We start from the raw sequence: 24864 nt of genomic DNA on the forward strand, positions 1-24864 counted from the left end.
CATCTAAAGCTTTTGATGGTGTGTTTCGCATCGCTCCTGTAACAGCAATGGACGCAAGACGTTGAATTTTCGCAAGCTTTGATTGCGTGGTAACCTCTTTTGTTTTTGGCCACCAGACAAACGAAGCATACGTCACTTTTGGGCGGATTATGGCAGTATAAATCCACATTATCATTTTTGGTTTCAAGCCCCACTTCCTGCCAATAGTTTTGGAGCATAACCAGAACGCACTTGTTGCCTTACCGATCACGGACTCAATTTGAGCATTCCAGTTCAGTTTAGCATCCAGTATCAAACCTAAGTATTTGACTCGATCACTAGGATAAATTTGTATCCCTCCAAGCCGAAAAGCTTTTAGGTTGATCTTCCTTCTCCTAGTGAAAGGGACAATTACGACTTTTGACGGGTTGATGCTAAGGCCCTCCTTAATACACCATGAATGTGTATAGTTTAGAGCCCTTTGCATTCTTTCCGAAACAGTTTCGTCATACTTTCCTCTCACTATTATGACTATATCGTCTGCAAAGCCCACAACTTCGAAACCATTTTTCCTTCAAGCTTCTTAGAAGATCGTCTACAACCAAGGACATTAGTGGTGAGAGGACTCCTCCTTGAGAGCAACCTTTCGTTGCCTTTACTGTTATAGAAGAACTTCCCAGCTCAGAGGTGATTTCTATTTTGCAAGCACAGTATAAATCCAATGTATGATACATTGGTCGAAGTTCTTGTTCTCCATGGCACGCTTCATAGATGAATAGGAGGCATTATCAAATGCTCCTTCTATGTCTAAAAAGGCGCATAGAGCTATTTCTTTTGCTGAAAACGTTTTTTCCACCTTTGTTACTAGCGAATGAAGTGCCGTTACCGTTGACTTACCAGATTGATAAGAAAGCTGGAAGTCAGATAGGGGATGGTCTTTTATGTAAGAAGAATTGATAAAATCCTTCAAAACCTTTTCCATAGTCTTCAACAAAACTGAAGAAATACTAATTGGCCTGTATGCTTTGGGATGCGTCTTGTCTCGCTTCCCCTTTTTTGGTATAAAGATAACTTTTACAAGTCTCCATTTTGATGGAACGTAATTCAATCTTAAACTAGCCTTGAACATCTCAATTAGTGGTGGAACCAACACCGCTTCTCCATTTTGAATCAGTGCTGGAAATATTCCATCAACTCCTGCAGATTTAAAAGGCTGAAATGATCTAATTGCATTTTCCACTCTGGCCTTCGTGAAGATTTCATTAGCTAAATCTGAGGCGGTGTTTATTGTACTAGTTGACTCCGAAGAGTTTATACTAGGACATCATTCACCTTCCAGAGATATAGTATCATTGGAATCCACACTTCGAACCGAACCTGGAAAATGGGTTTCCATCATTAAATCCAAAGTTTCACGAGGAGTTTTGGTAAAAGCTCCATCGTCGCGCTTCAGGTTTCCCAATTCATTTGAATGATCTTTTGCAAGCGTTTTCTGTAGTCTTGCAACTACAGGAGTGCCGTTTATGTTTTCACATGTCAACATCCAAGATTTTCTTTTCGATTTTCGTATTTCGTTGTTGTAATCAGTCAGGGCTTTCCTGTACTGAGTCCAATCTCCCGTTTGTTTCGCTCTATTTTACGAGAAAATTTTCTAATGCGATCCAGTTTTAAGTTCCACCATGGCACGTCTCTAGTAGAAGACGATTGTATGGTGGGACAACTTCTGTTAAAGGAATTGATGATACTTTCATTTACCCTTTGAGAAATCTAACTTTTGGGTTGAATCAATAGTTTCTCCCATTGTAAATGAATGCGTATTCAACAATTCTACATATTGATCCCAGTTTGTCCTCCTGGGATTTCTAAATGCGATTCTAGAATAATCTCCACCACTCCAATTGAAGATTATGTGTTTATGATCAGATAGAGAAATCTCATCTGACACGTACCAGTTTGTGATCTTGTCAAAGATTGCAGCATTGCACAGTGTTAGATCCAAGACCTCTTGTTTGATTACATTTGAGAAAGTAGGTTTATCACCATTATTGCAAATGTCTATATTGTTCGAATACTCTAATAGTGACTCACCTCGACTGTTAATATCCGTACTACCCCAAACCGTGTGATGTGCATTGGCGTCACAGCCAATGATAAACGATTTGTTGTTTTCTTTACAGAATTGGACAAATGATGCGATCTCAGGAAGAGGTGCCTCAGGAACATCACCAGGAAAGTAAGCTGAAGCCACAGCGATCTCAGTTTTACCCCTATTGGTTGGTACCTCTACCATGATCGCAACAATGTCCTTTCTGATAAACTCTGTAATAGGATAGCATTTTAACGTTTTGCGTACTAAAATAAAATACTAATACTAATACTAATATAAAATAGTTTACTATTTTGGGTCAGAACTCCAAGGATCTTTCGTTTATTGGACCATGGCTCTTGAATAAGCGCCACTTCCAGTCCTACTTTTTTAAACCTTCGACTCAACACAGCAGAAGCACCTTTTGCGTGATGAAGGTTTACCTGTACGAACTTAATTCCTGTCATAAAAAAATTTCATTTACCCACTTTTATTAAGCCTCGGAATTGAGACGTAAGAAAAGTGGCCGATTATCCCGGAGACAAATAAGGTCCACTGCGTCATTGCTCCGTTTAACACAGTAAGGGCAACATACTGTGGAGGGTGCCCTGGTACTCCACAGGCTCCGTTCACGGTTAAGTATTTATAAGACCTCCCTAACCATTCATTCCTAGGCACGGTACGCTTAACACCATGAATTAGGGGTCGCTTGTTTGGTGGACTTTTACCACTGGATTAAGCAATCCGTAGTGATATTCTTAGCCAGTTGAGGGAACTGCTATCGCCACTACACGGCTATCTAGGCTGATCGGGAATAGAAATTAATATTGATGATCAACTTCTTTAGAGCCCGAACAGCCGGCACCCTACCCAATAGGAAATGTAATTCCTTGTTTCCGGGAAAGTCCACTTATGAGTTGTTATTATTTGTTCGTGACCGGAAATAGAAATAACTCGATCCTTTACCAGCTGTAATAAAACCTAACATGATATTCAACATGATTAATGAACAAGAGAAGCTCAAATTCACTCACATATATGATGTTTCACTACGTAATTAGGGATGAGCGGAATCTGGTGCAGTGATGATATGTCTTATTCAGTCATTAGGAACACCCATATAGTGTTAACGCGATTAAATGATTAATACGTGAAATAATCAATTTTACAGCAAATAAACATAATCATACCTAATGTCCACAACACTATTGTTTTAACATTGAAAGAAATCACGATCCATTTAAATCAGTATGGTGCGCAGATTGGAGGATACCGCGGGCCAAATTTGGGATGAACCCACGGGACAAAAACAATTCAATAATATACTTATTGAAAATCTTAACTGCTTCTCCTAACCCTTCATTGTCAACATTTTTGAATTTGATTTAAATATCATTTTTCGTCATCTAAAATAGATGTTAACATGTTTGATTTAAATATTCTTTTTAATTCGCGATTTTGTGAATTTCGGATTTTGATTTTTCTATTTTTTGAACATCCTTATATATTTAGGGTCTTGTACCATTTGGGCAGGTGTACCTATTTTGGGCACTTGCCGCTATAACTAAGTCAATTTCAAACCGATTGATTTGAATTTTTGTATAGAGTTAGGCACGTACCGAATCTAACTCTGTACAAAAATTCAAATCAATCGGTTTGAAATTGACTTAATTATAGCGGCAAGTGCCCAAAATAGGTACACCTGCCCAAATGGCACAAGACCCTATATTTTTCTGGAAGTTTATTTTGGAATACCGATTGTATAAGATGAAAACAAATTGAGATTTTATAATTATTGTTAAACTATTTAATTTTTTTTCAGTAATTTTTTTATTTTACGTGTTATATTAAGCAAAATAATTTTAGATTGTTTTAACTCCTTTACACTTATTTGGGATGACACAATGTTTACAATCCCAAGCAAAGCTTTTGCGGGTTTTACTGTTTTTTCGTCGTTTTTACGGATTTCCTCCAGAGTTTTCTGACATTCCTCTTAAATTTCCTTGTAGGGGTTTCCCCGTAGTTTCTCCCGAGATTTTTCTTATACATAGGTTTCTCCAGTTTATCCTTAAATTTCCCAAAACTTTTTTTTCTGAAATTTCACAGTTATTCTCAGCATTTCGTCCGAAGTTCCTGTCGCACGCTATGTCCAAAGGGAAGTATTATGAAAATCGAATGTACCTCAAAGTTTATTCGCTAGAACCGTATTTTTGGACCTCTAGATTCAGAATATGTGCAATTTAAAATAATCCATCTTGGGTTTTTTTTTCATACATTTTTATATGGGTTGAAATTATCCTTAAAATGACTTTTTTCGCCATTTGTATGGGAAAATAGGAAAAAAAATCAAACAAATCGAAAAAAATCGAAAAACCCAAGATGAAATATTTTAAACCGCACAGATTCTGAAACTACAGGTCCAAACCTAAGATCGTATGGAATAACATTTGAGGTACGTTCGATTTTCATAATACTTCCCTTTGGACATAGCGTGTGTCGAGATTTCTCAGGTGGATCACTGCAGAAAATCCGGTAAACTACTACCGGGAAAAGCCTGGAAAAAGCTCTGAAACAAATTACGGGAAGAACTCCACGAGAAATATCAACAATAGCTCTTGCAAAAATCCCAGAAGGCACACCGGAAGCAAGTCTTAGGAGAAAGTTTACCAATTCAGAAAAGCTGATAAAACATCTCAGGACTAATTCCGGAAGGAATCTCCAGAGAGAAGTTCCTGGAAAAACTCCAAGAGAAATATCTGGTGAAACTTCAAAAGGAATCCCGCATGAACCTTTAGGAAACATCCCAGCTGAAACTCCTGTAGAAATCCAGTGAAAAGCTCAAAGAAGAAAGCTCATGGAGATTTTTTGAAGAACCATCTAACTTAAAAAAAATTAGATCAGCATAACATTCCACTAATTCAAATCGAACGCCAGAATTATAAAGTATGTATTTAATAATTTTAACCTTGTTTTTCCGTGCGTGAGATTTGTCCGATTTGATTTTGTGTAACCCTCACACATAAACTGTGTCATAAAATTTAAGCGTGCGCCGCATATTTCGCCGCTTTGTTGAACTTTTCGCTCCGCGCCTTTTCTTGTGATTGTTTGCAAACAACTTCTTATCAGTGAAACGGGCTAAATAAGTTCGTTCATGTAGTGAATGTGAAGCAGTCTCGGATGTATAGTGAAATATGAATAATTATATGTTTTATTGTTTACTACAAAGTGAAGTGAAGTGATCTCGAGACTCGTGATAAAGCAATGGTGGCGATTGAAAGATTAAAGGAGCTGTTTTCGGTGCTCGGATTCCACCCGGAAAACAACTTACTTCAAGAATGTAAGTCTGGTTTGTGATTAAGGGAGCTGTGACGACGACGTGTTATTTTTGTTTCTTTTTATATGTTTATTTTTATATTTTTTTCATGTTTATATTTTTTCCCTCTAACAATTTGCCTCGCAATTTCAAAGATTCGAATATCAATTTCCCCTACACTACACTGGCAATGCTGTAACTTATCGATTGTTGACTGCAACTGAACAAATGAACGGTCAAAATTCCAGTCCATAATATGGACTAGAATTTAAGATTCGCATCCTACTAACAACAGAGCAAATGGACGATTCAACTACCGTCCCGTCTGACCAAACATTTTTGAGGAGAATACTGACATCCAGTTGAAATATATTCAGGCTCATGACACCTCCATACTTCAAAGGGTAAGCCATTTTTTAGACATGGTATCCTAATAAATCTGTAGCAGTAACTGAGGATAACAAATCCAAATTTTGCAAAACAATCAACAATTTTTTTTGATAATTAGATAGTGACAACAGTTGGGCAGCGGGTCCTATTTTGGGCGATTCCTGCAATAACTATGTGAATAGCAAACCAATGGATCACAAAAATAACTATAGACTGTTTCAGAAATTATAAATACACTAACGATTAACTGCCATTTCAATTTGAGCACAATATCCAAAAAAGTTTCTTCCAGCTCTTATAGTAAACATGCTAACGAAGCAAATAATATCAATTTTGTTGATGTTTCTGGTAAAAGTTAAAAAATAGGGCTCTGTAAACTAGGTGATTAAAATTTGATGTTACACAAAGTGGTCAAAAAATGTAGCTTAGTAGAAAAGAAAAAATCTCACAAATGAAATATGAAATTTCCAAATACGATAAAAATTACTGTATACTGATAATAAAGGAAATTTCTCGATTAGTAAGTGTAATTTTTACTAGAAAATTTGATCATGAACCACCATTACGGGCCTTCTCAATACAAATTTTTTTGTTTCAAATTTCTCAACAACACTAGTAGCAACAAACGTTAAGCAAACGAATGTCTTAATTACTTATTAATGCATTCGTTTTTATGGTATGACAAGCTTTCCCATCTGAAGGATCAAATGAGCTGAATAAATAAGTTTATTTAGATTAAATGCGTTCAGGAAAGCTAAGAAACTGTGTGGTAGTTCTTATGTTCCGTAGAAAACCTTAAAACATAAGAAACTTGATCTCAGACAAAATGATGTGGAAATGCCTTTATCGATTTTTCCTAAATTTTGATCAAGGCATTCCTTAGACAACTTGTTGAGAAAGTGAATTTGATGAAAAATTAGATAATTTTTGGTATTTAGTGATAAGTAATGTTGAAATCATTAAAAAACACCTTTGTGCAAATGCAAGTTATTTGTTAGAGAACTCGACTGCTCTTTAAAACATCAAGACAAATGAAAGGAAATATAAAAATATGGAGTACAATATGCTATACTCTGAAAGAAGTTGGTAAAAATCATTAGAAAAGTTCATTTCATTTAATAAACAAAGTGTATTTATAATTTCTGAAACAGTCTCTCTCTCTCTCTTCTTGGCGTAACGTCCTCCTGGGACAAAGCCTGCTTCTCAGCTTAGTGTTCTATGAGCACTTCCACAGTTATTAACTGAGAGCTTCCTCTGCCAATGACCATTTTGCATGTGTATATCGTGTGGCAGGCACGAAGATACTCTATGCCCAAGGAAGTCAAGGAAATTTCCTTTACGAAAAGATCCTGGACCGACCGGGAATCGAACCCGTCACCCTCAGCATGGTCATGCTGAATACCCGTGCGTTTACCGCCTCGGCTATATGGGCCCAGGGGGAATATGGAGGGCTATATGGAGGAATTCCTCGAGAAATCCTTCAAATTATTCAAAAAATCTAGTAATCCTAAAAACCCTGGGGTTAATCCCTGAAAAACATTATGAACGGAATACTGTAATTTTTTAACTAACCGCTGAAGAAATTAAAAAAAAAAATCCCGAGAGAAATTCTGGAAGAAATCATTACAAGAATTCTCGGAGCAATACCTGCAGGAATCCCTGGAGTAATTTGTGAAAGTATACCTGGAGGAATCCCTGGATGAAGTCCTGGAGGAATCCGAAAAGCAATTATGCTAGAAATTTCAGGGAAAAAAAATCTGAAGAATCCGCATCAGAAATCCCTGTAGAAATTACTAGTAATTTTTTTTAGATGAATCCTTGGAGGAATTTCTGGATGCATTCCTGGAGGAATCCTTAAAGGAATTCTTCAAGAAATCACAGGAGGAGTTCCTAGATGTATTTCTGGAGGATATCTGGGAGAACCTTCTGGAAAAATTCCATGCGTAATCTCTGGAAACGTTCCTGGTCTAATGCCTGGAGCATTAGGGGATTTTTTATTATCGTACAAATTGGTATAAAGTTTCTGAAGGTTAATTAAATTAGGTAGGGATCATATATATTTGAAAAACTAAATTGAAAAAATCAGGGTCGCCTAATTTTCCGGAAAACTCTAGTGAAAAACAAACATTTTCCACAGACATCACCTACTTTGAAAAATCATAGAACGAAGCATCATAGGCACATTTTTTTTTGTGAAATCATAAGCAAATTTTCTCAGCAATTCCAAGATGGATTTCTGGTGGATTCCCTGGAAAAGTTAATGGATTGATTGATTGATTTGTCTTTTTTAAAGAGACTTTCAGCCCTTGGCTCCAAAGTTAATGGATAAATTTCTGAAGGAGGCATCCCTGGAGAAGTTCCTGGAGTAATGCCTGGAGCATTAAAGAAATTTCTGATGAAATTCCAAGATAAATTTCTAGAAGAATTCCCAGAGGAATTTCTGGAGGAATTCCAGGAGGAATTCTTGGAGGAATCTCACGGAAGAATCCTTAGAGGAATCCCTGCAGGAATTTCTGGTATATTCTTGGAGGAATTCCTGGTGGAATTTCTAGAAGAACCCGTGAAATAACTCCTGGACGGATTTCTAGAGGAATCCGTGGAGTTGAAATTCATGGATTTATTCCTAGAGGAAACCTGAAAGAATTTCCGGAGGAATCCCTTGGAAAAATTCCTATAGAATTTCCTGAAGAATCTCCTGAAAGAATATCGGAAGCAATCTTATCTCTAAAGGATTTCCTGCAGAAATTCCTGGAGAGATTCCTGGATCAATTCCTGAAGAAATTCCTGTAGGAATTTCTGGAGAAATACCTACGGTAAATCTTGGTGGAATTTCTTGGAGAATCCATGGAGAAATTTCTGAAGGAATTCCTGGAGAAATTTTTGGAGGAATTCAGAAAGGAATTTCTGGTGGAGTTCCAGGAGGATTTTCTGGAGGAATTACTGCAGGAATCATCGGTGGAATTCCTGGAGGGATCCATGAAATAAATCCTGGAGGAATGTGCAGAGGAAACCCTAGAGAAGAAATTCCTGGAAGAATTTTCGGAGGAATTCATGGAAGAATTCCTGGATCCAAACTTGAATAAATTCCTGGAGTATATCCTGAGGAAATACCTGGGGTAATACCTGGAGAAATTCTTGGTAGAACTCTTGCAGAAGTCTCTGGAGAAATGCCTGAATGAAATCCTAGAGGCATGCCAGCAGGAATACCTGGAATAATTCTAGAAAAAAATCCGGGAGGAATTTCCGAAGGAGTTCCTGGAGGAATACAGTCAGGTCTTTTTTTACGCGGTTTTCATTTACGCGGCCGCGTAAATGAAAACTCCATATAAAAAAAAAATCATCGTCTTATTTTTGCATGATTCGTCGAGAAATGGTGAGACTTTTTTACGCGGTTTTTCGAATTTTGAACTGAGTTTTTTTTTTACGCGGTACGTATCCCCCGCGTAAAAAAAAAACCTGACTGTATCAAGATTCATTCCTGATGAAATACAAAGTTCGATTTCTGAGGGAATTCCAAGAGGATTTTCTGAAGAATTCTCAGGGGAAATACTGAAGAAACCGCTGAAATTCTTGAGGAAATACTGAAATCCTGGATTAATTCCTGCGGGAGTTTCTGAAGGATTCCCTATAAGAGTTCTTCTAGAAATGTTTAAAATCATCTCGGAATTCGTTTTTGTAAGAATAACAGAATAAATTTCCGGTGAATCCCTGGAGGAACCCTTGAAGTATTTTCTGAAGAAAGCCGATGAGGAATCCCGGAAGCAAGCCCCATTAGGAACTCTTTATGGAATCTCAGAAGAGCTTTCTTAGCGAATACCTGGAAGAATTTTTGTAGGAATATTCCTGGATAAAAAAAATGAAGAAATCAATGTCTGCAGTAATTGTTGAAGGAATACTAGGATCCCTAGTGGAGCGGACCTGGTGGGATGGTTAGAACACTTGACTATCACGCCGAGAACCTGGGATCGAATCACACTCCCGACAAACTCGCAAAATGTGAGTTCTTCCTTCGGAAGGGAAGTAAAGCGTGGGTCCCGAGATGAACTAGCCTAGGGCTAAAAATCTCGTCAATATACATAAAAAAACTAGGCTCCCTAAAGGTTTTTTGTACAAATTTTTCAAGCAATTCTTGGAGTGTTTTTTAAGAATCTCTGAATAAAATTTTCTAAAAGAATTTCTGGAATACATTCCTGCAGAAATACTTCGAATCATTCCGGATGTAATTATTGGAGCAATCTCTAGTGGAATTTTGGAAGGCATATCCCTGTAGAAATCTCTGAATACCTGCAGAAATACTTTAAAGGATCTCTGGAGAAATTCCTGAAGAAAACTTCGAAAAAAGCATTGGAAGAATTACTGGAGGAACCTCTAAAGATATCCCAGGAAAAATCCCCGAAAAAATGTCTAGTGGAATCCCTAGATGAATTCTTGATTGAATTTCTGGAAGAAGCCATGATGGATGGAATCACTGAATTAAGCTATGGAAAAAAATCTTGGAGGAATTGTTCGTACTCATATAGTTTACAAAACTATGAACAAATCTGAAACAGTCATTTTGATTACTCAAAACTACAATACTGATTTGCATATTCACATATCGGGCGCTCTTCCCGCTTAAAATTCATCTCAAGTCAGGCCCCTCCTGGGCCCCCTCCATGAAAAAAAAATCCTAGTTACGCCAATGCAATTGCTATTGGTATTATCAATTGCTGTTCGAGTTGCTGCTTAATCATAAAGCTTAACAGGAAAGGAATAATATGATACAAGCCAAATTAAGTATGTTTGTGAAAGGAAGGAGATCGTATGCAGCCGTTCTTCTGCAAAGCGACGTAAGCGCCATTCCAAATTTCGACTTTTTTTAGTATATATCTGGTGAAATAATAACAATGTGGCATGTCTGCTATATTAGGATGCAAGATCTTGTGGTGATCTAACATTTATGCAAGAAAACATAGTGAACGATCAAGAGTTTGTTGAATAATAACCAAAAAATATACCAAAATTGGTAATTTCGCTTACGTTACTTTGCAGAAGAACGGCAGTATACTAATCAAGTTATGATTTTGTAGCAATTCCCCTTACAAATGTTTTTTGAAGTTTCGTTTAATGACTAATTAGTCCTGAAAAGGTTTTGAGAAGCGTTATAGAACCTGGGTTTCTAAGAGCATCTCTGTTACTTGGGTTGAAGGTGTAGCATGGTTACTGGTTGTGCTGTGTTCGCCGAACGATCTTTCTGTATAAGTAGTGTAGGTATGTACCGGTATCTGCTCGGTCGCCCTTTGTTGCAATTCTGAGGTGTTAATAGTCAGTGAACACAGAATTTTCAACTTTATTACGACGGTCTCCGTAGAAAACTTCCCAAATCAAATCATGATACACATTATTTCAGAAAATCTTTCATGTGTTCCTCGAAAAGTGTCACATTTTTTTTTAAGAATTCTGGCATAAATTGATTTACCAATTAAGCAACAAATTTTAAAAACGACGTATAAATGGTGTAGCATTGATTATACCTCGTTTTCAAAATTTGTTACTGAATTCCTTCATAACTTTTCACAAATCATTTCAGATATTGTCTTAAAGAGTAATTAAGTAATTCCTTTAGATTTTTAGAAATTCCTCTGGATATATATTCAGAAAATTCTCGAGGCATTCGGTTGGAGAATCTATTAGATATTCTTTTAGAAAATATACCAAAAATGTCTTCAGAACTTCTTCTAAAAATTTTTCTAAAAATCTTAAGGTTTTGTTTTAGTTTGAATTTAGAATGGGAAATTCTACAAATTCCACAAACAATTATTTCAAAGCATCTTGCATGATTTACTTCTGAAATTCTTCCATTTTTTCCAAAAAAAATCTAAGATTTTAATCGAAAATTCTTTAAAAAAGTTCGCCAGAAATTCCCACACTAACTTCTTATTTCTCCAAAAATTTCACCAGGTATTCCCCAAGAAATGTTACAATGAGTTGTGTAAGTTGTGTATGAGTTTCTGCAGAAATTTCATTCAGGGATTTATTTAGAAAATTATTCAGAGATTTGACCTATTTTTTGCGGGACTTTTGTAGATTTTTTTTCGAAAAATGCTTCGAAAATTCCTTCAAGTATTCTCTCAAATGATCTTCCAAGGATTTATCCCAAAACTCTTTCCGGGGTTTAACTTCTAAAGGAAACCCCGGAAAGAGTTTTGGGATATTTTTTTAAAAATCTGATTTTTTGATCGAAAATCTTCTAACGAATTCTTCTTAGTGAGATCCATTCGGGAATTTTCTGCAGGGATTCCTATAGAAAATGCCCTATAGATTCCTATAGATTCCTTTACAAACTTTTCGAGGGATTCTTTCCCATGGCTTTTATTATGAACTAGCTGTCCCGGCAAACTTCGTCTTGCCGTTTTGTTGTGGTTTGACACTTGTTGAGCTCAAAGTAGCACCGCACTCTAGATTGGTTTATTTCGATCGTGTTGATTTCCTTCTCAGCTCATGAAAAATCAGTACTTTATCATTTTTTTTTTTACTTATCTGATTGATTTTCGTAACTTTTTGTACATATAAACACAGCCACCACGAATACGAATCGAACCATGCAAGACTCATGCTGATCGGTCCACCCGTTCTTGAGTTTCGTTGCCTCAAAGGAACTGCAAACTCATTTTTATATATATAGATAGATTTGACTAAGCCTTGTGTTGGCTTTACACTCGCGAATTGCTCCATGTTGCGAGTAATTCCATCACTGCCTGTACCCCGAAGTATTTTTTGGAATTTCTGATTTTAGTAAGGAATTTTGTTTTTTTTTCTGTAGAACTCTGGTTTCAAAAGTAAAAACTTTGAAGTATTTTTTAAATTTCTGATCTCAAGGAATTTGCTGATTTTGTTTTGTTGAATACTTAAATTTTCCGATGTATTATTGATTGTAACTATTGATTTCAATTAGAACTTCTCTGATTTTTAATAGAACTCTGATGCCATGAAAAAATTCCCCGAAGTTCTTTTTCTTTATGGCTCTACGTCCCCACTGGGACTTGGCCTGCTACGCTTCAACTTAGTGTTCCACAGTTATTAATTAAAGGGCTTTCTTTGCCTGCCATTGCATGAATTTGTAAATTGTGAGGCAAGGACAATGATTTTCCCGACTGGAACGGGAATCGAACCAGCCGTCTCCGGTGTGGCGATCCATAGCCTTAACCGCTAGACTAACTGGAGATTCTCCGAAGTACTTGACGTACGGTAAATGTTTGTTCATGTGTAGTGTGGAATTTATGTTATTTTAAACTCAACTCACATTTGATTTGATTGTTATGTATCTTTTGAACATTCTCACTTCCATTACAACAAGGTGTCGAAATCTGCACGAGCTGTAAAATTGACGAGCCTGTCGAATTTGTCGAAATCTGGATGGTTTACAGTTTTTCCAAACATGGAAAAGCGGTACTAACAGTCGAACTTTTACGAGAGCTAAAAATTCACGAATGTGCCAAGAAGGGGTTATGCAAGACGACAGGTTCATCGCCGAAACCGACGACCTCCCGACGGTCACCGAAGAGCGTCCGAAGATATCCGATAAGGTCCCGAGGCGGTGATACAACGGCAAAGGTAAGTGGACAAGTTTGATTCACGGTAAACTGAACACTGAGACTACAGAGCATACGAAAAAATATGACATTTTTGACTCGATATTTTCAAATTTCAATGAGATTGTTCATGCACTGGATTTTGTCAATCATTTACTTTTGCATCAACACATAACCTTTTTCCCTCACCTAATTAAAAAAAGCATATGAGAACAACAATAATTTTCTTAAAAAATATATAACACGAAAACGGTTTATTCTATTGAAGTGATGTCTTCGAGGACGTTTGAGGGCACTGCATGAAATTCTATGCTTCTCTTTCACTCTTACAGAAATTTTGTAAACAACGAGGCCAATAAACGTCAAAATCCCTTACAATATCAAAACAGCGCAGTGCCCTGTAAAGGTGTTTCAGAAAGAAAAAAAAATGCACCGAGAGTATTATTCCTCGTGCATCTATATTAGGTGTCATATAATTTCATTTTCCTAAAAACCTTACGCTTTGATTTATTTTTTTTATTTTTATTTCTAGAAAGCTCATTTCTTCTACCTTAAAAATTTACCAAGTAGCTCAGGATAGTCAAATGCTTCTAACTATTTTTTCTTGAATTTTTATTTCCCACAGATTTTTAAAACAAAATTTAAAAGGAACCCATTTTTGTGATTGTTTATGTCATAGATAGATTCTACGTTCAAGTTCCAATGCTAATAAAAAAAACATACATTTCATCATACGTGAGTTAAAGCGCATTCAAAAAATAAGAAAAACGTGTAAGAACTTATAAAATGTTTTTTTTTTTTTTTTTTTTTTTTTTTTTTTTTTTTTTTTTTTTTATTAAACAAAATTATTGACTACAAACTTAACCTAATTGGCTCATTCGGCGACAATTAGCACCATCACGGAGCCGTGCTTCATGTTTTATAATATTTTACAATCTTTTACATTTAATATTTTAATTAGAATACGGGAAAGGTAAAAAAGGGGACAGTTTAGGATACGGGATGAGAAATTACAGAATAAATACTGATGAAATCTAACTGAAGGACTTAACAGTGTGGAATCAAATGTTTTGCTCAATGGACAGAAGGAACTTATTCACGTGTTTCAAGTATGGTATGTTCCGGGATCCAAGTAGGTCACGAATGGGTACTCCAATAGGCATCCTGTCTCTTCTCAGCCAGTTGATCAACGAGTTCCTTTTTGTGTTGTGACGTTCGCAGGACCATACTATGTGGTCTATATCTTCGTAGGCCTTGTCGCACGTGCATATGTTTTCCTGTAAGATATTAATGCGGAAAAGATGGGATTTGCATCCATAATGGTTGGAGATTATGCGGGACATATTGCGTATAAAATTTCTGGAAACGGATAGGTCATCGAACCATGGTTTCCACGATACTGTTGGGCAGATAGAAAAGCACCATCTTCCCATTTGATCTGAACACCAAGTTTTTTGCCATTCTGAACGAACATATTCTTTTATTTGCGTAAAATACTCCCTAGATTGAATTTCCCTCTGGTATAGAGGTCCATTGGAGGCGCCTTCTTTAGCGAGTGCATCGGCTTCTTCATTCCCATAGATTGAACTATGGGCAGGAACCCACAAGAAAACAATTGTATATCCTGCCTGAGACAGATTATATACAATTTCCTTGATTTTCAAAAGGAAATGGGACGCCTTTACGTCAAAACGATTCGTATTGAGTGCGCTTAAAACACTCATACTATCTGAACAGATGAAATACTTTGAAGGGACATTTTGCTTTATCAGCTGACAACAGTAAAAAATGGCAAGTACTTCTGTTAAGAACACCGAACATGGTTCGCTTAGTTTGAATGAGTGACCTCTCTGACCATTATGTATGCCAAAACCAGCAACTGTTCCTGATTTGGAACCATCAGAATAAAAAACTTGAGCATTCTCAACATTCAGCAACTTGCTTCGCAGAGCGGTTGCTGCGAATTTTGGTACCAACCAAACCGGAATATCGCGCAATGACTCATGGATGGAAGTATCGACCGTCAGAGAAAAAGAGTGAATGTCTATCGCGTAATCGAAATACTGCTGTGAGGGAGTTTTGTCCATTTCAATGGTAATTACATGTCGGTATGACGCGAGTATTTTACTTGAGGGGTTTATTTCAAACAGCTTGTCCAAAACACGTTCAACATCATTACTAGCACCGAAGCTTTGAATAACGAATCGACAACTTAACTCGAAAAATCTAAGCGAAAGCGGAGGGATTCCAGCTAGAACCTCTAACGACTGGATATGAGTAGACTGCATTAACCCAAGAGAAATGCGGATGCAGCGATTCTGAAGTCTACATAACTTCAGCATGTGAGTCTTTGCCGCTTGATCGAATACAAAGCTGCCGTATTCTAGCACAGATAGGATTGTAGTCTTGTATAGTGTCAACAGAAGCTTGGGGTGAGCACCCCACCAAGTACCCGTAATGGTTCTCAAAAAATTTACACGTTTTTGGCATTTTTTCAGTAAGTAATTGATGTGGGTTTTCCATGTCATTTTAGGATCATACCAAATGCCAAGATATTTAGTTTCGTGAACTAGTTTAACTTCTGAGCCGTAGAGGAAAACTTTCAAATTAGCGGGTGAACGTTTTCGTGAGAACACCATTAATTCTGTTTTTTCATTTGAGTACGAAAATCCGTGCGAGTCTCCCCAGATAACAAGATTATTTATCGATTGTTGAAGTGAAGTTTGCATAACTATCCTATCTTTCCCAGCTACCCAGATGACACTGTCATCGGCGTACTGAATGAGGTAACACTCGTCTGCTATGCAATTGTCCATATCATTAGTATATATGTTGAACAGGAATGGGCTCAGACATGAGCCTTGCGGTAAACCAAAGTAGCTATCCCTAGAAATCTTAGCAACGTTGTTCAAGTAAAATGTCATTTTCTTTTTTGAGAGAAGATTAAGCAAAAAGTTCGATAAAAAGGTGGGAACTCCGATACTGTACAATTTAGAGCACAGCTTATCGATTATAACCGAATCATATGCTCCTGCGACATCAAGAAACACCGCGGCTAGTTCTTCTTTTCTGTTGAATGCAATTTGAACGTTCGTTGCTAAAAGTGCAAGGCAGTCTCGTGTATCTCTTCCGCGCCGGAAACCATATTGGGTTTTTGATAGGACACCGGATTTCTCGATCAAGGGTTCTAACCGATTCAAAATCATTTTTTCGAGCAATTTTCTCGGGCAGGGCAACAAACAAATAGGACGATACGAATCTTCAGAGGATGGGTCTTTGCTCGGTTTCGGTAACTTTGACCTCGCGCCATTCATCTGGGCATACATTTTCGATTATGAAATTATTAAATAAACTAAGTAAAAAAAGCTTCGCTTCTTCGGGGAGTTTCGCTAACACATTAAACTTTATACCATCCAATCCTGGGCATGAATTTTTCGATGATTCTAACGCGAATTCGAACTCTTCAATCGTAAATGGAGAAGCAATATTGTTCATGGAATGTTGAGAGTTGTCGACATCAAGATAAACGTTATCGGTAGAAACAAAATCGGGACAAATTTTCTTAGCAAATCGTGTCATCCATTCCTCGGAGTAATTATCAACTGGAGTTGATGAATAGCTACTATTTCTAAGCTTTCGAGCAGTCGACCATAAGGTTATCAAAGCAGTATCTTTATCCAGGGATTCAACAAAAGATCTCCAATATCAACGTTTTTTCTTTTTCGTAATTCTGACAAAAAGAGCTTCCAACCTTTTGTAATCAATGTAATCCTTTTGAGATCCAGTACGACGAAATTGTTTGAACATTTTTGATTTGGCCTGCAGAGCATCTGTGCATTCATCATCCCACCATATTGTCGGGGTTCGCTTGACTTGTTGAACGGTTGGTATAGATTTTGTTTGGGAACTGCATAGGGCATCAACGACGCCGCGAGCAAATATAGAGTAATTTTGTTTGAGATTGCTTCCGTCCTGGATCCCGTCCACTACTTTGGAAACTTTAATCGAAAATGACCGCCAATTAACGTGTTTTGTTAAATCAAACATAACACACCTATCTTGCAGTATCTGACCTGATTTGGAATAATTTATCACAATTGGAAGGTGATCACTGCCAAAAGGATCGTTTACGGTTTTCCAAGAGCAGTTTAGGGCGATTGATGACGTACATAACGAGAGATCTAAACAGGATGGATTGTTGATTTGATTGATACGAGTATAAGAGCCGTCGTTCAAAATGCTGAAACGAAAATCATCTAGAATTTCCATAATGATCTTTGATCTTCCATCATCTCTGCATGACCCCCATGCCATTCCATGCGCGTTGAAATCACCAAGGATCATGCAAGGTTCCGGAACCGAGTTTAGAATTTGTCGCAGTGGTTCTGCACTAAAGGGGCAATTCGGGGGAATGTACACCGAAAGAATGGAACACGTGAAATCTCTCATCTTAATGGAACAAGCAACCACCTCGATTGATCCTGCGTTTGGAACAGGAAGTGAATGAAATTCAATACCTCTGCGAACGCCAATTAGAACACCTCCGTACGGTTCAGAACGATCTTTTCGAAGAATATGATACCCAGGGATATTAAGAAAATGAACATCTGTCAGCCATGTCTCACAAATACAAAAAACGTCAACCTCGAATTCTGAAAGCATTGCCTGCAACCCTGTTAATCTGCGAATGATACTTCTAGCATTCCACTGAAGAACGGAGAGAGTGCGTTTGGGGTTACTACTCTCCATTTTTACAACCGAAGAGTTCAATGAGCGGCGAGAGGAGGGGCAGGAGTGTCTTGAGAGCTTCCCAGATTTTTGACAATACCGGAGCAACGGATTCAACGAGCCCACACCACGTTGGATTGGCACCAAACAGACGACATAACGACTTCAATATTTCGGACACTGGATCGGCAGCGACCTCTGTCTGCTCTACCCTCCTGAATCCCGGCACATCTTTTGTAGGACGAAGCGAAGGAAAATGTTTCAACGATGAAGCGAAAGAGTCTTGTTGATCAACTGATGGGGATTTGAAACCTGAATTAGTTTTACGTTTTCGCTGAGGTGGACGGTAGCTGCAGTGAGCTTGATTTTGAAGGTCATTCTCGGTTGAATCTGCCGCAGATTCATTTCCGAGCGGGGAGAACATGTTTGAAGTGGGGATTGGCGCGTGAACTGCATTTAGCAATTCTGCACGATTTGCTCTGCTGCGAGCCACCAATTTGTTCTTAGCCTGCTTCCTCACTTCTTGATACGCTTTGCACGTTGTGAGCAAGTCATGACTGCCTTTGCATAGAATGCACGTGTTCGAGTTTGTAGGGCATTTCGCGGACTCGTGATCTTGACCACATTTGATGCACTTCACCTTGTTGGAACAAAACTTTTCGGTATGACCGAACGTATTGCAACGACTGCAGAGCATGACTTTCGGAGTATAAACCCGAACCGGAATAATCGCCTTACTGACATTGATAAAATCAGGAATCATGGTTCCTGCAAACGTTATTCTCAGAGCGCTAGAGTCCACCCTGCTGGATTTGTCGGAGCTCAATGTAGTGAGTCTTTCACAATCGACCACAGGTACCGAAGGGAGAGCCCTATTATCGAACCCCCCCTCACCGTGCTGCATGACTACCTCTGGCGTAAGAGTTTCGTCATAAATGACCCCATCGACCTCTACGTCTTCACACGGAATGTACACCCTGTAAACCCCCTCAAAGCGCTCGGCTGAAATCAGCAACACCTTGAGCGGCACTGAAAGCTTGCGGAAGTTTACCACGAAAGGACCTTTTGCACCAATCGGATATTGGCGGATCCGGGGAGATTTTGGCTGTGGGTCAGATTCATTTGTGCTACCATCTTCTTCTCCGTCCCCGTCCATTGTAACAATGGACGAGCGGAAGCAAGCAGATTTTGCCTACCACAAACAGCTTTTTGTCTCACTGAGAATCGAACAATACTTAGCTTGAACAGATGCTTCTCCAACAATAGTCCGCTAACAATAAATCAACACACACTATAGACCGCGAGAGAAATTGAAAATACGTCTGCTTGCGATGACTGTTGAGCGAAGACTGATGATAAAATGTTATTCGAGATTTGTTTAACGGTTTTCATCAAAAAAGATATGTGAATTTTCAGACCGCCTTGTAAGTAGATTTTTTTTGTGATAAAAGAAATCTCAAAAGTTGATTCCTTTTGCTTGTTTTAAAAATCTAGAAAAAAATAAAAATTCGAGAAAAAATAATAAGAAGCATTTGACTATCCTACTGGCAAATTTTGAGGTTACAGAAAAATAATAAAAAGTATAAGGTTTTTGGAAAAATGATATTATATGACACCTAAATAACATATATCTACAATGAATAATACTCTCAGTGTAGTCTTTTCTAGAAGTCCTACACAATAATATCCTCAAACATCTTCGTAGACATCATTTCAATCCAACAAACCGTTTTCGAGTTATAATTTTTTGAAGAAGAAAATAAGGTTTCTTGTGTAACAAATATTGTAAAATAAATAACATGAGAAACATTTTCAGATAGTAGCTCATACAGAAGGTCGCGCCAACGGGATGCGCGCGTTGTGCTGGAAATGCTCTATATGCATGAGTCTCAGTCACTGGCCCGCTTCGAAATCAATCATTTCTTGCCTAACATGTGAAAAAGGCCTAAAGCCTGGAACACATAGCGTCCGTTCCGTCGAGGTTTGCGTTTTTTGACAGTTTTCCCATGGGAAATGTGTCAAACTACTGTCACGCACACGCAAACGTATGCATTGTGTGGGGCACTTAAGTGTTTTTTGCAAACAAACATTTTTTGGTTGCTGTAGTAAAGCTCATCTCGGTCAGAAAGCAATCTTCGAGCTATCTGTTAAGGGCGTTGAACACTGTTGAGGTTCGCGGGCTGATATAGTTGAACCCTACAGCGACTGAAATATGTTTGTTTATAAAATGCATTTAGGCCCTTTTCACATGTTATGCTAGATTTGAAATCTGGTTCATATTATCGAAGCCTATTTTACTTGATAAAGTTGTCTTCGATATTCTATTATTCTATTGTGAACACTCGTGGAGTCCAATAACAGTAAATTTAAGCTTGATTACTGGGATCCACTATTTGTGTCCAATATTTCCTAAAATAGATCCTTGAAGACATGTCGACACTGATTTTTCATTTGGGCCTAACTGACATTTTCGATTTCTCTTCATCGATCCTCTCTTTGTGTTATCACAGAATGTGTATTGAGTTTTCCAAAGATTTTTTGGTTGAAATGCGAAGAAGACGACTACATGTTGCTATAGAAACAAAAATAATAATGATTTTGTTTGTTTTGATCAAGTTATTAGCGAAAGAGAGAGTCGACGAAGAGAAATCGATCAAGTCAGTTAGGCCCTTATGAAAAATCATTGTCGATGTATTTGTTTTATTCAAAATCATAATAACAAACGTATTTACAACACATTTAATGTGTGTTGTCTTCAGTGGAATATGTTGGCGTGATGAACTTGAGGACAAACGTTTTGGAATCCCAACATTGCACCAGCACCTGCATATACACAAATCTCAAGAAATAAACTTGCATCGGTAGTGTATTTTTTTGCGTTTTTGCTTACTTGTAATATGCCTAATGCTAATGCTTATGCTAATGATTGCATTCAGCAATTCATCTTGCTAAACCATCCAGTAATTTTGACAGTTGATCAGCAATGTTGTGCTAAAATTCAGCAAAAATGATGCTGAAATTCAGCAATTTGTTTTGCTGTTTTTTTTTTTGTGCCAGAAGCATTTCAAAAAAATTGGTGTGACGTTCTCCACGCCATTAAGCTGGCCATAGAAGTGCTCATTCACCTTTCGATCACCTCACGTCCGGCTGTCAAGAGGCCTCCGTCCTTATCCCTGCATATTTCGGCTCGTGGCACGAATCCGTTGCGGGATACTCTGAGTGTTTCTTGAGCACTCGGACATCTATCAGCTGCCCTAACATGTGGATCAGACGCTGTTGTGAGCCGCTTCTAATACAGTGGTAGACATTCGTTTAGCCGAGGCATATTTTTTCTATTTTTTTTCGCAACTGTAATAATTTAATGTTCTTTTTTTTTTGAGGATCTTCTAGGTCGGTGATTCCCAAAGTGGGCGAAATCGCCCCCCAGGGGGCGAAAATCAAGGCGAAGGGGGCGAAAATTTAAAAAATCAAAATTGGGGGGCGAAAATACTGAAAAGGGGGGCGATTTTTTAAATAACTGAGGAATATCAAAAGTATTGAAATACATGTCCAAAATGTCAATTTCTAGGATTTGCCTGTTTCGAGATAGACATAAACATAAACAATTCTGTAAACTTCACAGAATTGTTTATGTTTATGTTAATTCATGATTGATTTTTGTCAAAATTATAAAAAACAAACAGGGGATTTTACTTACTTGATGAAAATGTTTTGTTTTTAATTCATATGCGTTTTTTCTTCATGGAAATTTCAATCAAAAACAAGAAATTTAAGATGAATCTTTCAACACTTTTCGGATGAAAGTCGTCACACATTGTTTGAAAATATTTCAGAGAAGCTTCCTGGAGGAATTTCAAACATTGCTTATTACTAGGAGCTATTTTGAAAATTCTCCTCAAATTCGGCGTTGAATTCCTTCAAAATCGAGTTCTGACTGATGCTACTTATTTGACAATAAAAATGTATCCACTTCATACGAATTTAGATCACTATATTTGAAAATGGACCATTCCAGAGTTGTACGTTTTGCATAAAATATATTTTTGTAATTGGTTTTCAATTTCCCGCCACTCTTATTTGAGTACTTGAGTCCAAACTTCTCGGGATATGAATAACCCCCTTTAAAAACACTGATAAAACCGAGGATAAAACATCTGTTGGAGATAACGAGTTTCGTAAATGTTTACAGTTCGTTCTGTTTTGCTCTTTTTTTGTTCAAGAATATGTATAACACAAACATGATTTCAAAATGTATTGTATTTACATGCAAAAATGTAGTTTTTTTCTATTGCAGATAATCAATGCATTTAAAAAACAACTTAATGCAAATGAGAGCGATACTAATTTATATGCATTAAATACCTGCTTTGCCACAGTAGTGTATAAACATGTGCTTTTAAGGGCATCCGCAAAGTTTCAGCCTTTTATTATGGAAAAATTAAATTTCACTTAGGGGGGCGAAAACGTTTTTCTCAAGCTCCAAGGGGGCGAAACCTCTTAAAAGTTTGGGAAGCACTGTTCTAGGTAATTTGCATTTGTCAATGGGATGAAACAATATTTTATTTATTTTATGGCCGTAAAATACAACCCGAGCAGAAGGGAATAACAACAGCATAAGGAGCTGTGTTATTTGGGCAAAATAACTGAATAATAAAATCGATTATTTTCAAGTTATTACCATAACATATTGTGTTATAAACTTGTTTGTCATAAGCGGCAAAATAACAAATTCTATAACAAAAAAATGTTCTTGGAAAACCATTTCAATAACTTGTTTTGTTAGTTTCAATAACAACTTAATAACAGTGAATTCGGAAAATATTTCAATAACAATTTTTGATATTAATATGTTATTGATAATAATCGGAGAGCAGAATTTGCTATGATATCAAACTCGTTACTAAATAGGTTATAATACTTATTACATAAAATAATTCGCTTTGTCTCACAAACCCGCCAATAACATGAGGTTCATCACTCTGACATAAGAAATATTTTCAAATGATCGAAAAATACTATATTCAGCTTTTAATTCATTCTAAGAGATTTGAAGTCGCAAGATAATCGAACTTTAGTAATTTCTATATTATCAAATACGACGAGCTTCGATTTCCACCGGTAATTTATAAACTGTTATACTTTAATTGTTTTCGGAGCACATGTGACCTTTGTTTTTTTTTTCAGCATAGAAAGTAAAGAATTTTTAGAATGCTCAACAGTTTTGTAGAGAATTTTTGGGATACTGGTAATATTGTACAGATTATTACAATTTTCCTGGAAAGATTGTTTTAATTCCTCCGATTTTTCCCTGGATTCAAGAGTTATGTCGAATATTTCTCCTGGATACTACAAGAATTCCTCCAAAAATTTTGCTTTAATTTCTCCTGAACTTCCTCTGATGTTTCCTACAGGACTTTCACCAGAAATTTTTGCAATATTTTTTTCTAAAATTCCTCTATTCATTACTCTAAGGATTCCGTCAAAAACTCCTTTTATGTTTATCAAATGACTTTGTTATAAAATTCTTCCAAAAATTTGTCGACAGATTTGGTCATAAACTTTTCTATAAATGACTCCAAAAATCTTCCAGAAATTTCTCCGAGAGTTCTTTGGCGGAATCTTTCATGGATTTTCAAAGATTCCTCTAGAAATTCCTCCAGAATCCTGGATAGAATCCCTTCAAGGGTTCATCTTAAGATTTCTCTGAAAATTTCTCTAAGGATTTCACCATGAGTTTTTCCGAAGGATTCTCCCAGAGTTTTTCAAAAGTTTCTGCCAAGAATCCTAATAATCGCTCAGAAGAATTAACTTCGGAATTTCTAAGAAAACTGAGCCAGTAGTTCTCTTGAAGACTTCTCCAGGGATTTATCGAAAGGTTCCCCCAGATCTTCCAAGTGCTTATCCGAAAATTATTTGAGGAATTCTTAAAAAGAGTCGTTCAGGAATTTTCTTTTTAACTGAATACAAAAATAGAACAACACAAAGGGACAGGTCATAATTGTCGAATTGTTGTTGTGATTTCAAAACTTGTTACTGTTCCCTGATAAAAATCCCCAATAGAATCACCATAAACTACCATTAAATAATGATAAATTTGACTGTTCAACAACAAATTATATTGTGTACTTATTTTCCTGCTGAAAATGCTCCACTGAAACTACAATACGTGAACAATAAAATCTATGACACTAGAAATTTCAATAATAAAAACACTATAAATTGTATGGTAGTTGACTCAATTTGCTCCAGAAAATTTGGATTTTTTTATGGTAAAGATACATAACAACCTCCATTTTCTATTGTAAAAGTGACATTTACAATACATGCTATGGTGGAAAACAATAGAGTCTGTTGTTACTCTATCGTTTTAAACAATTGAATTAATGGAAACTACCATTCATTTCAGCGTATTGTAACAATACATTCTGTTGTATCTCTATGATCTTTTTTATCAGGGTTGTGCTATTGCTGATAAGTTGATCAATAGTACAACAATAACTAAACTTGTACTTTAACAAAATATTTTATCTATAAATATAAAAATGCAGTGGCATACGTGGGACCGCGCATAACTTGCGAACAGAAGGTCCGATTTTGGTCGTCTAAGTTTTGTTCTGTTAGTTTTCACCCAAGGAAGGTTTATGTGGCAAAAAACATGAAAAAATTGTGAGTTTTTGAAAATCGATCTTCCATACATTTTGACCGGGGACTTGGTCTTGGCTAGAAACTTGAAACGTCAAAAAACGCAGTAGGCAAGACAAAGTTTGCCGGGGACATCTAGTTTAAATATAAAAATG

At 37.0% G+C, this 24864-nt stretch overlaps 1 protein-coding gene across 1 annotated transcript in view; it reads left to right on the forward strand.

The window, feature by feature from the left end:
• Window positions 1-5206: 5206 nt before the first annotated feature.
• Window positions 5207-24864, forward strand: part of LOC109425394 (DNA polymerase alpha subunit B-like) — a 139564-nt gene continuing 119906 nt past the window's right edge. The window contains 2 exon segments of the mRNA XM_062846414.1: window positions 5207-5402; window positions 13105-13361. Coding sequence (XP_062702398.1) covers window positions 5327-5402; window positions 13105-13361 — 333 coding nt within the window. The 5' untranslated portion in view covers window positions 5207-5326.

Source organism: Aedes albopictus, chromosome 1 (genome assembly GCF_035046485.1).
Source record: "Aedes albopictus strain Foshan chromosome 1, AalbF5, whole genome shotgun sequence".
NCBI lineage: Eukaryota > Metazoa > Arthropoda > Insecta > Diptera > Culicidae > Aedes > Aedes albopictus.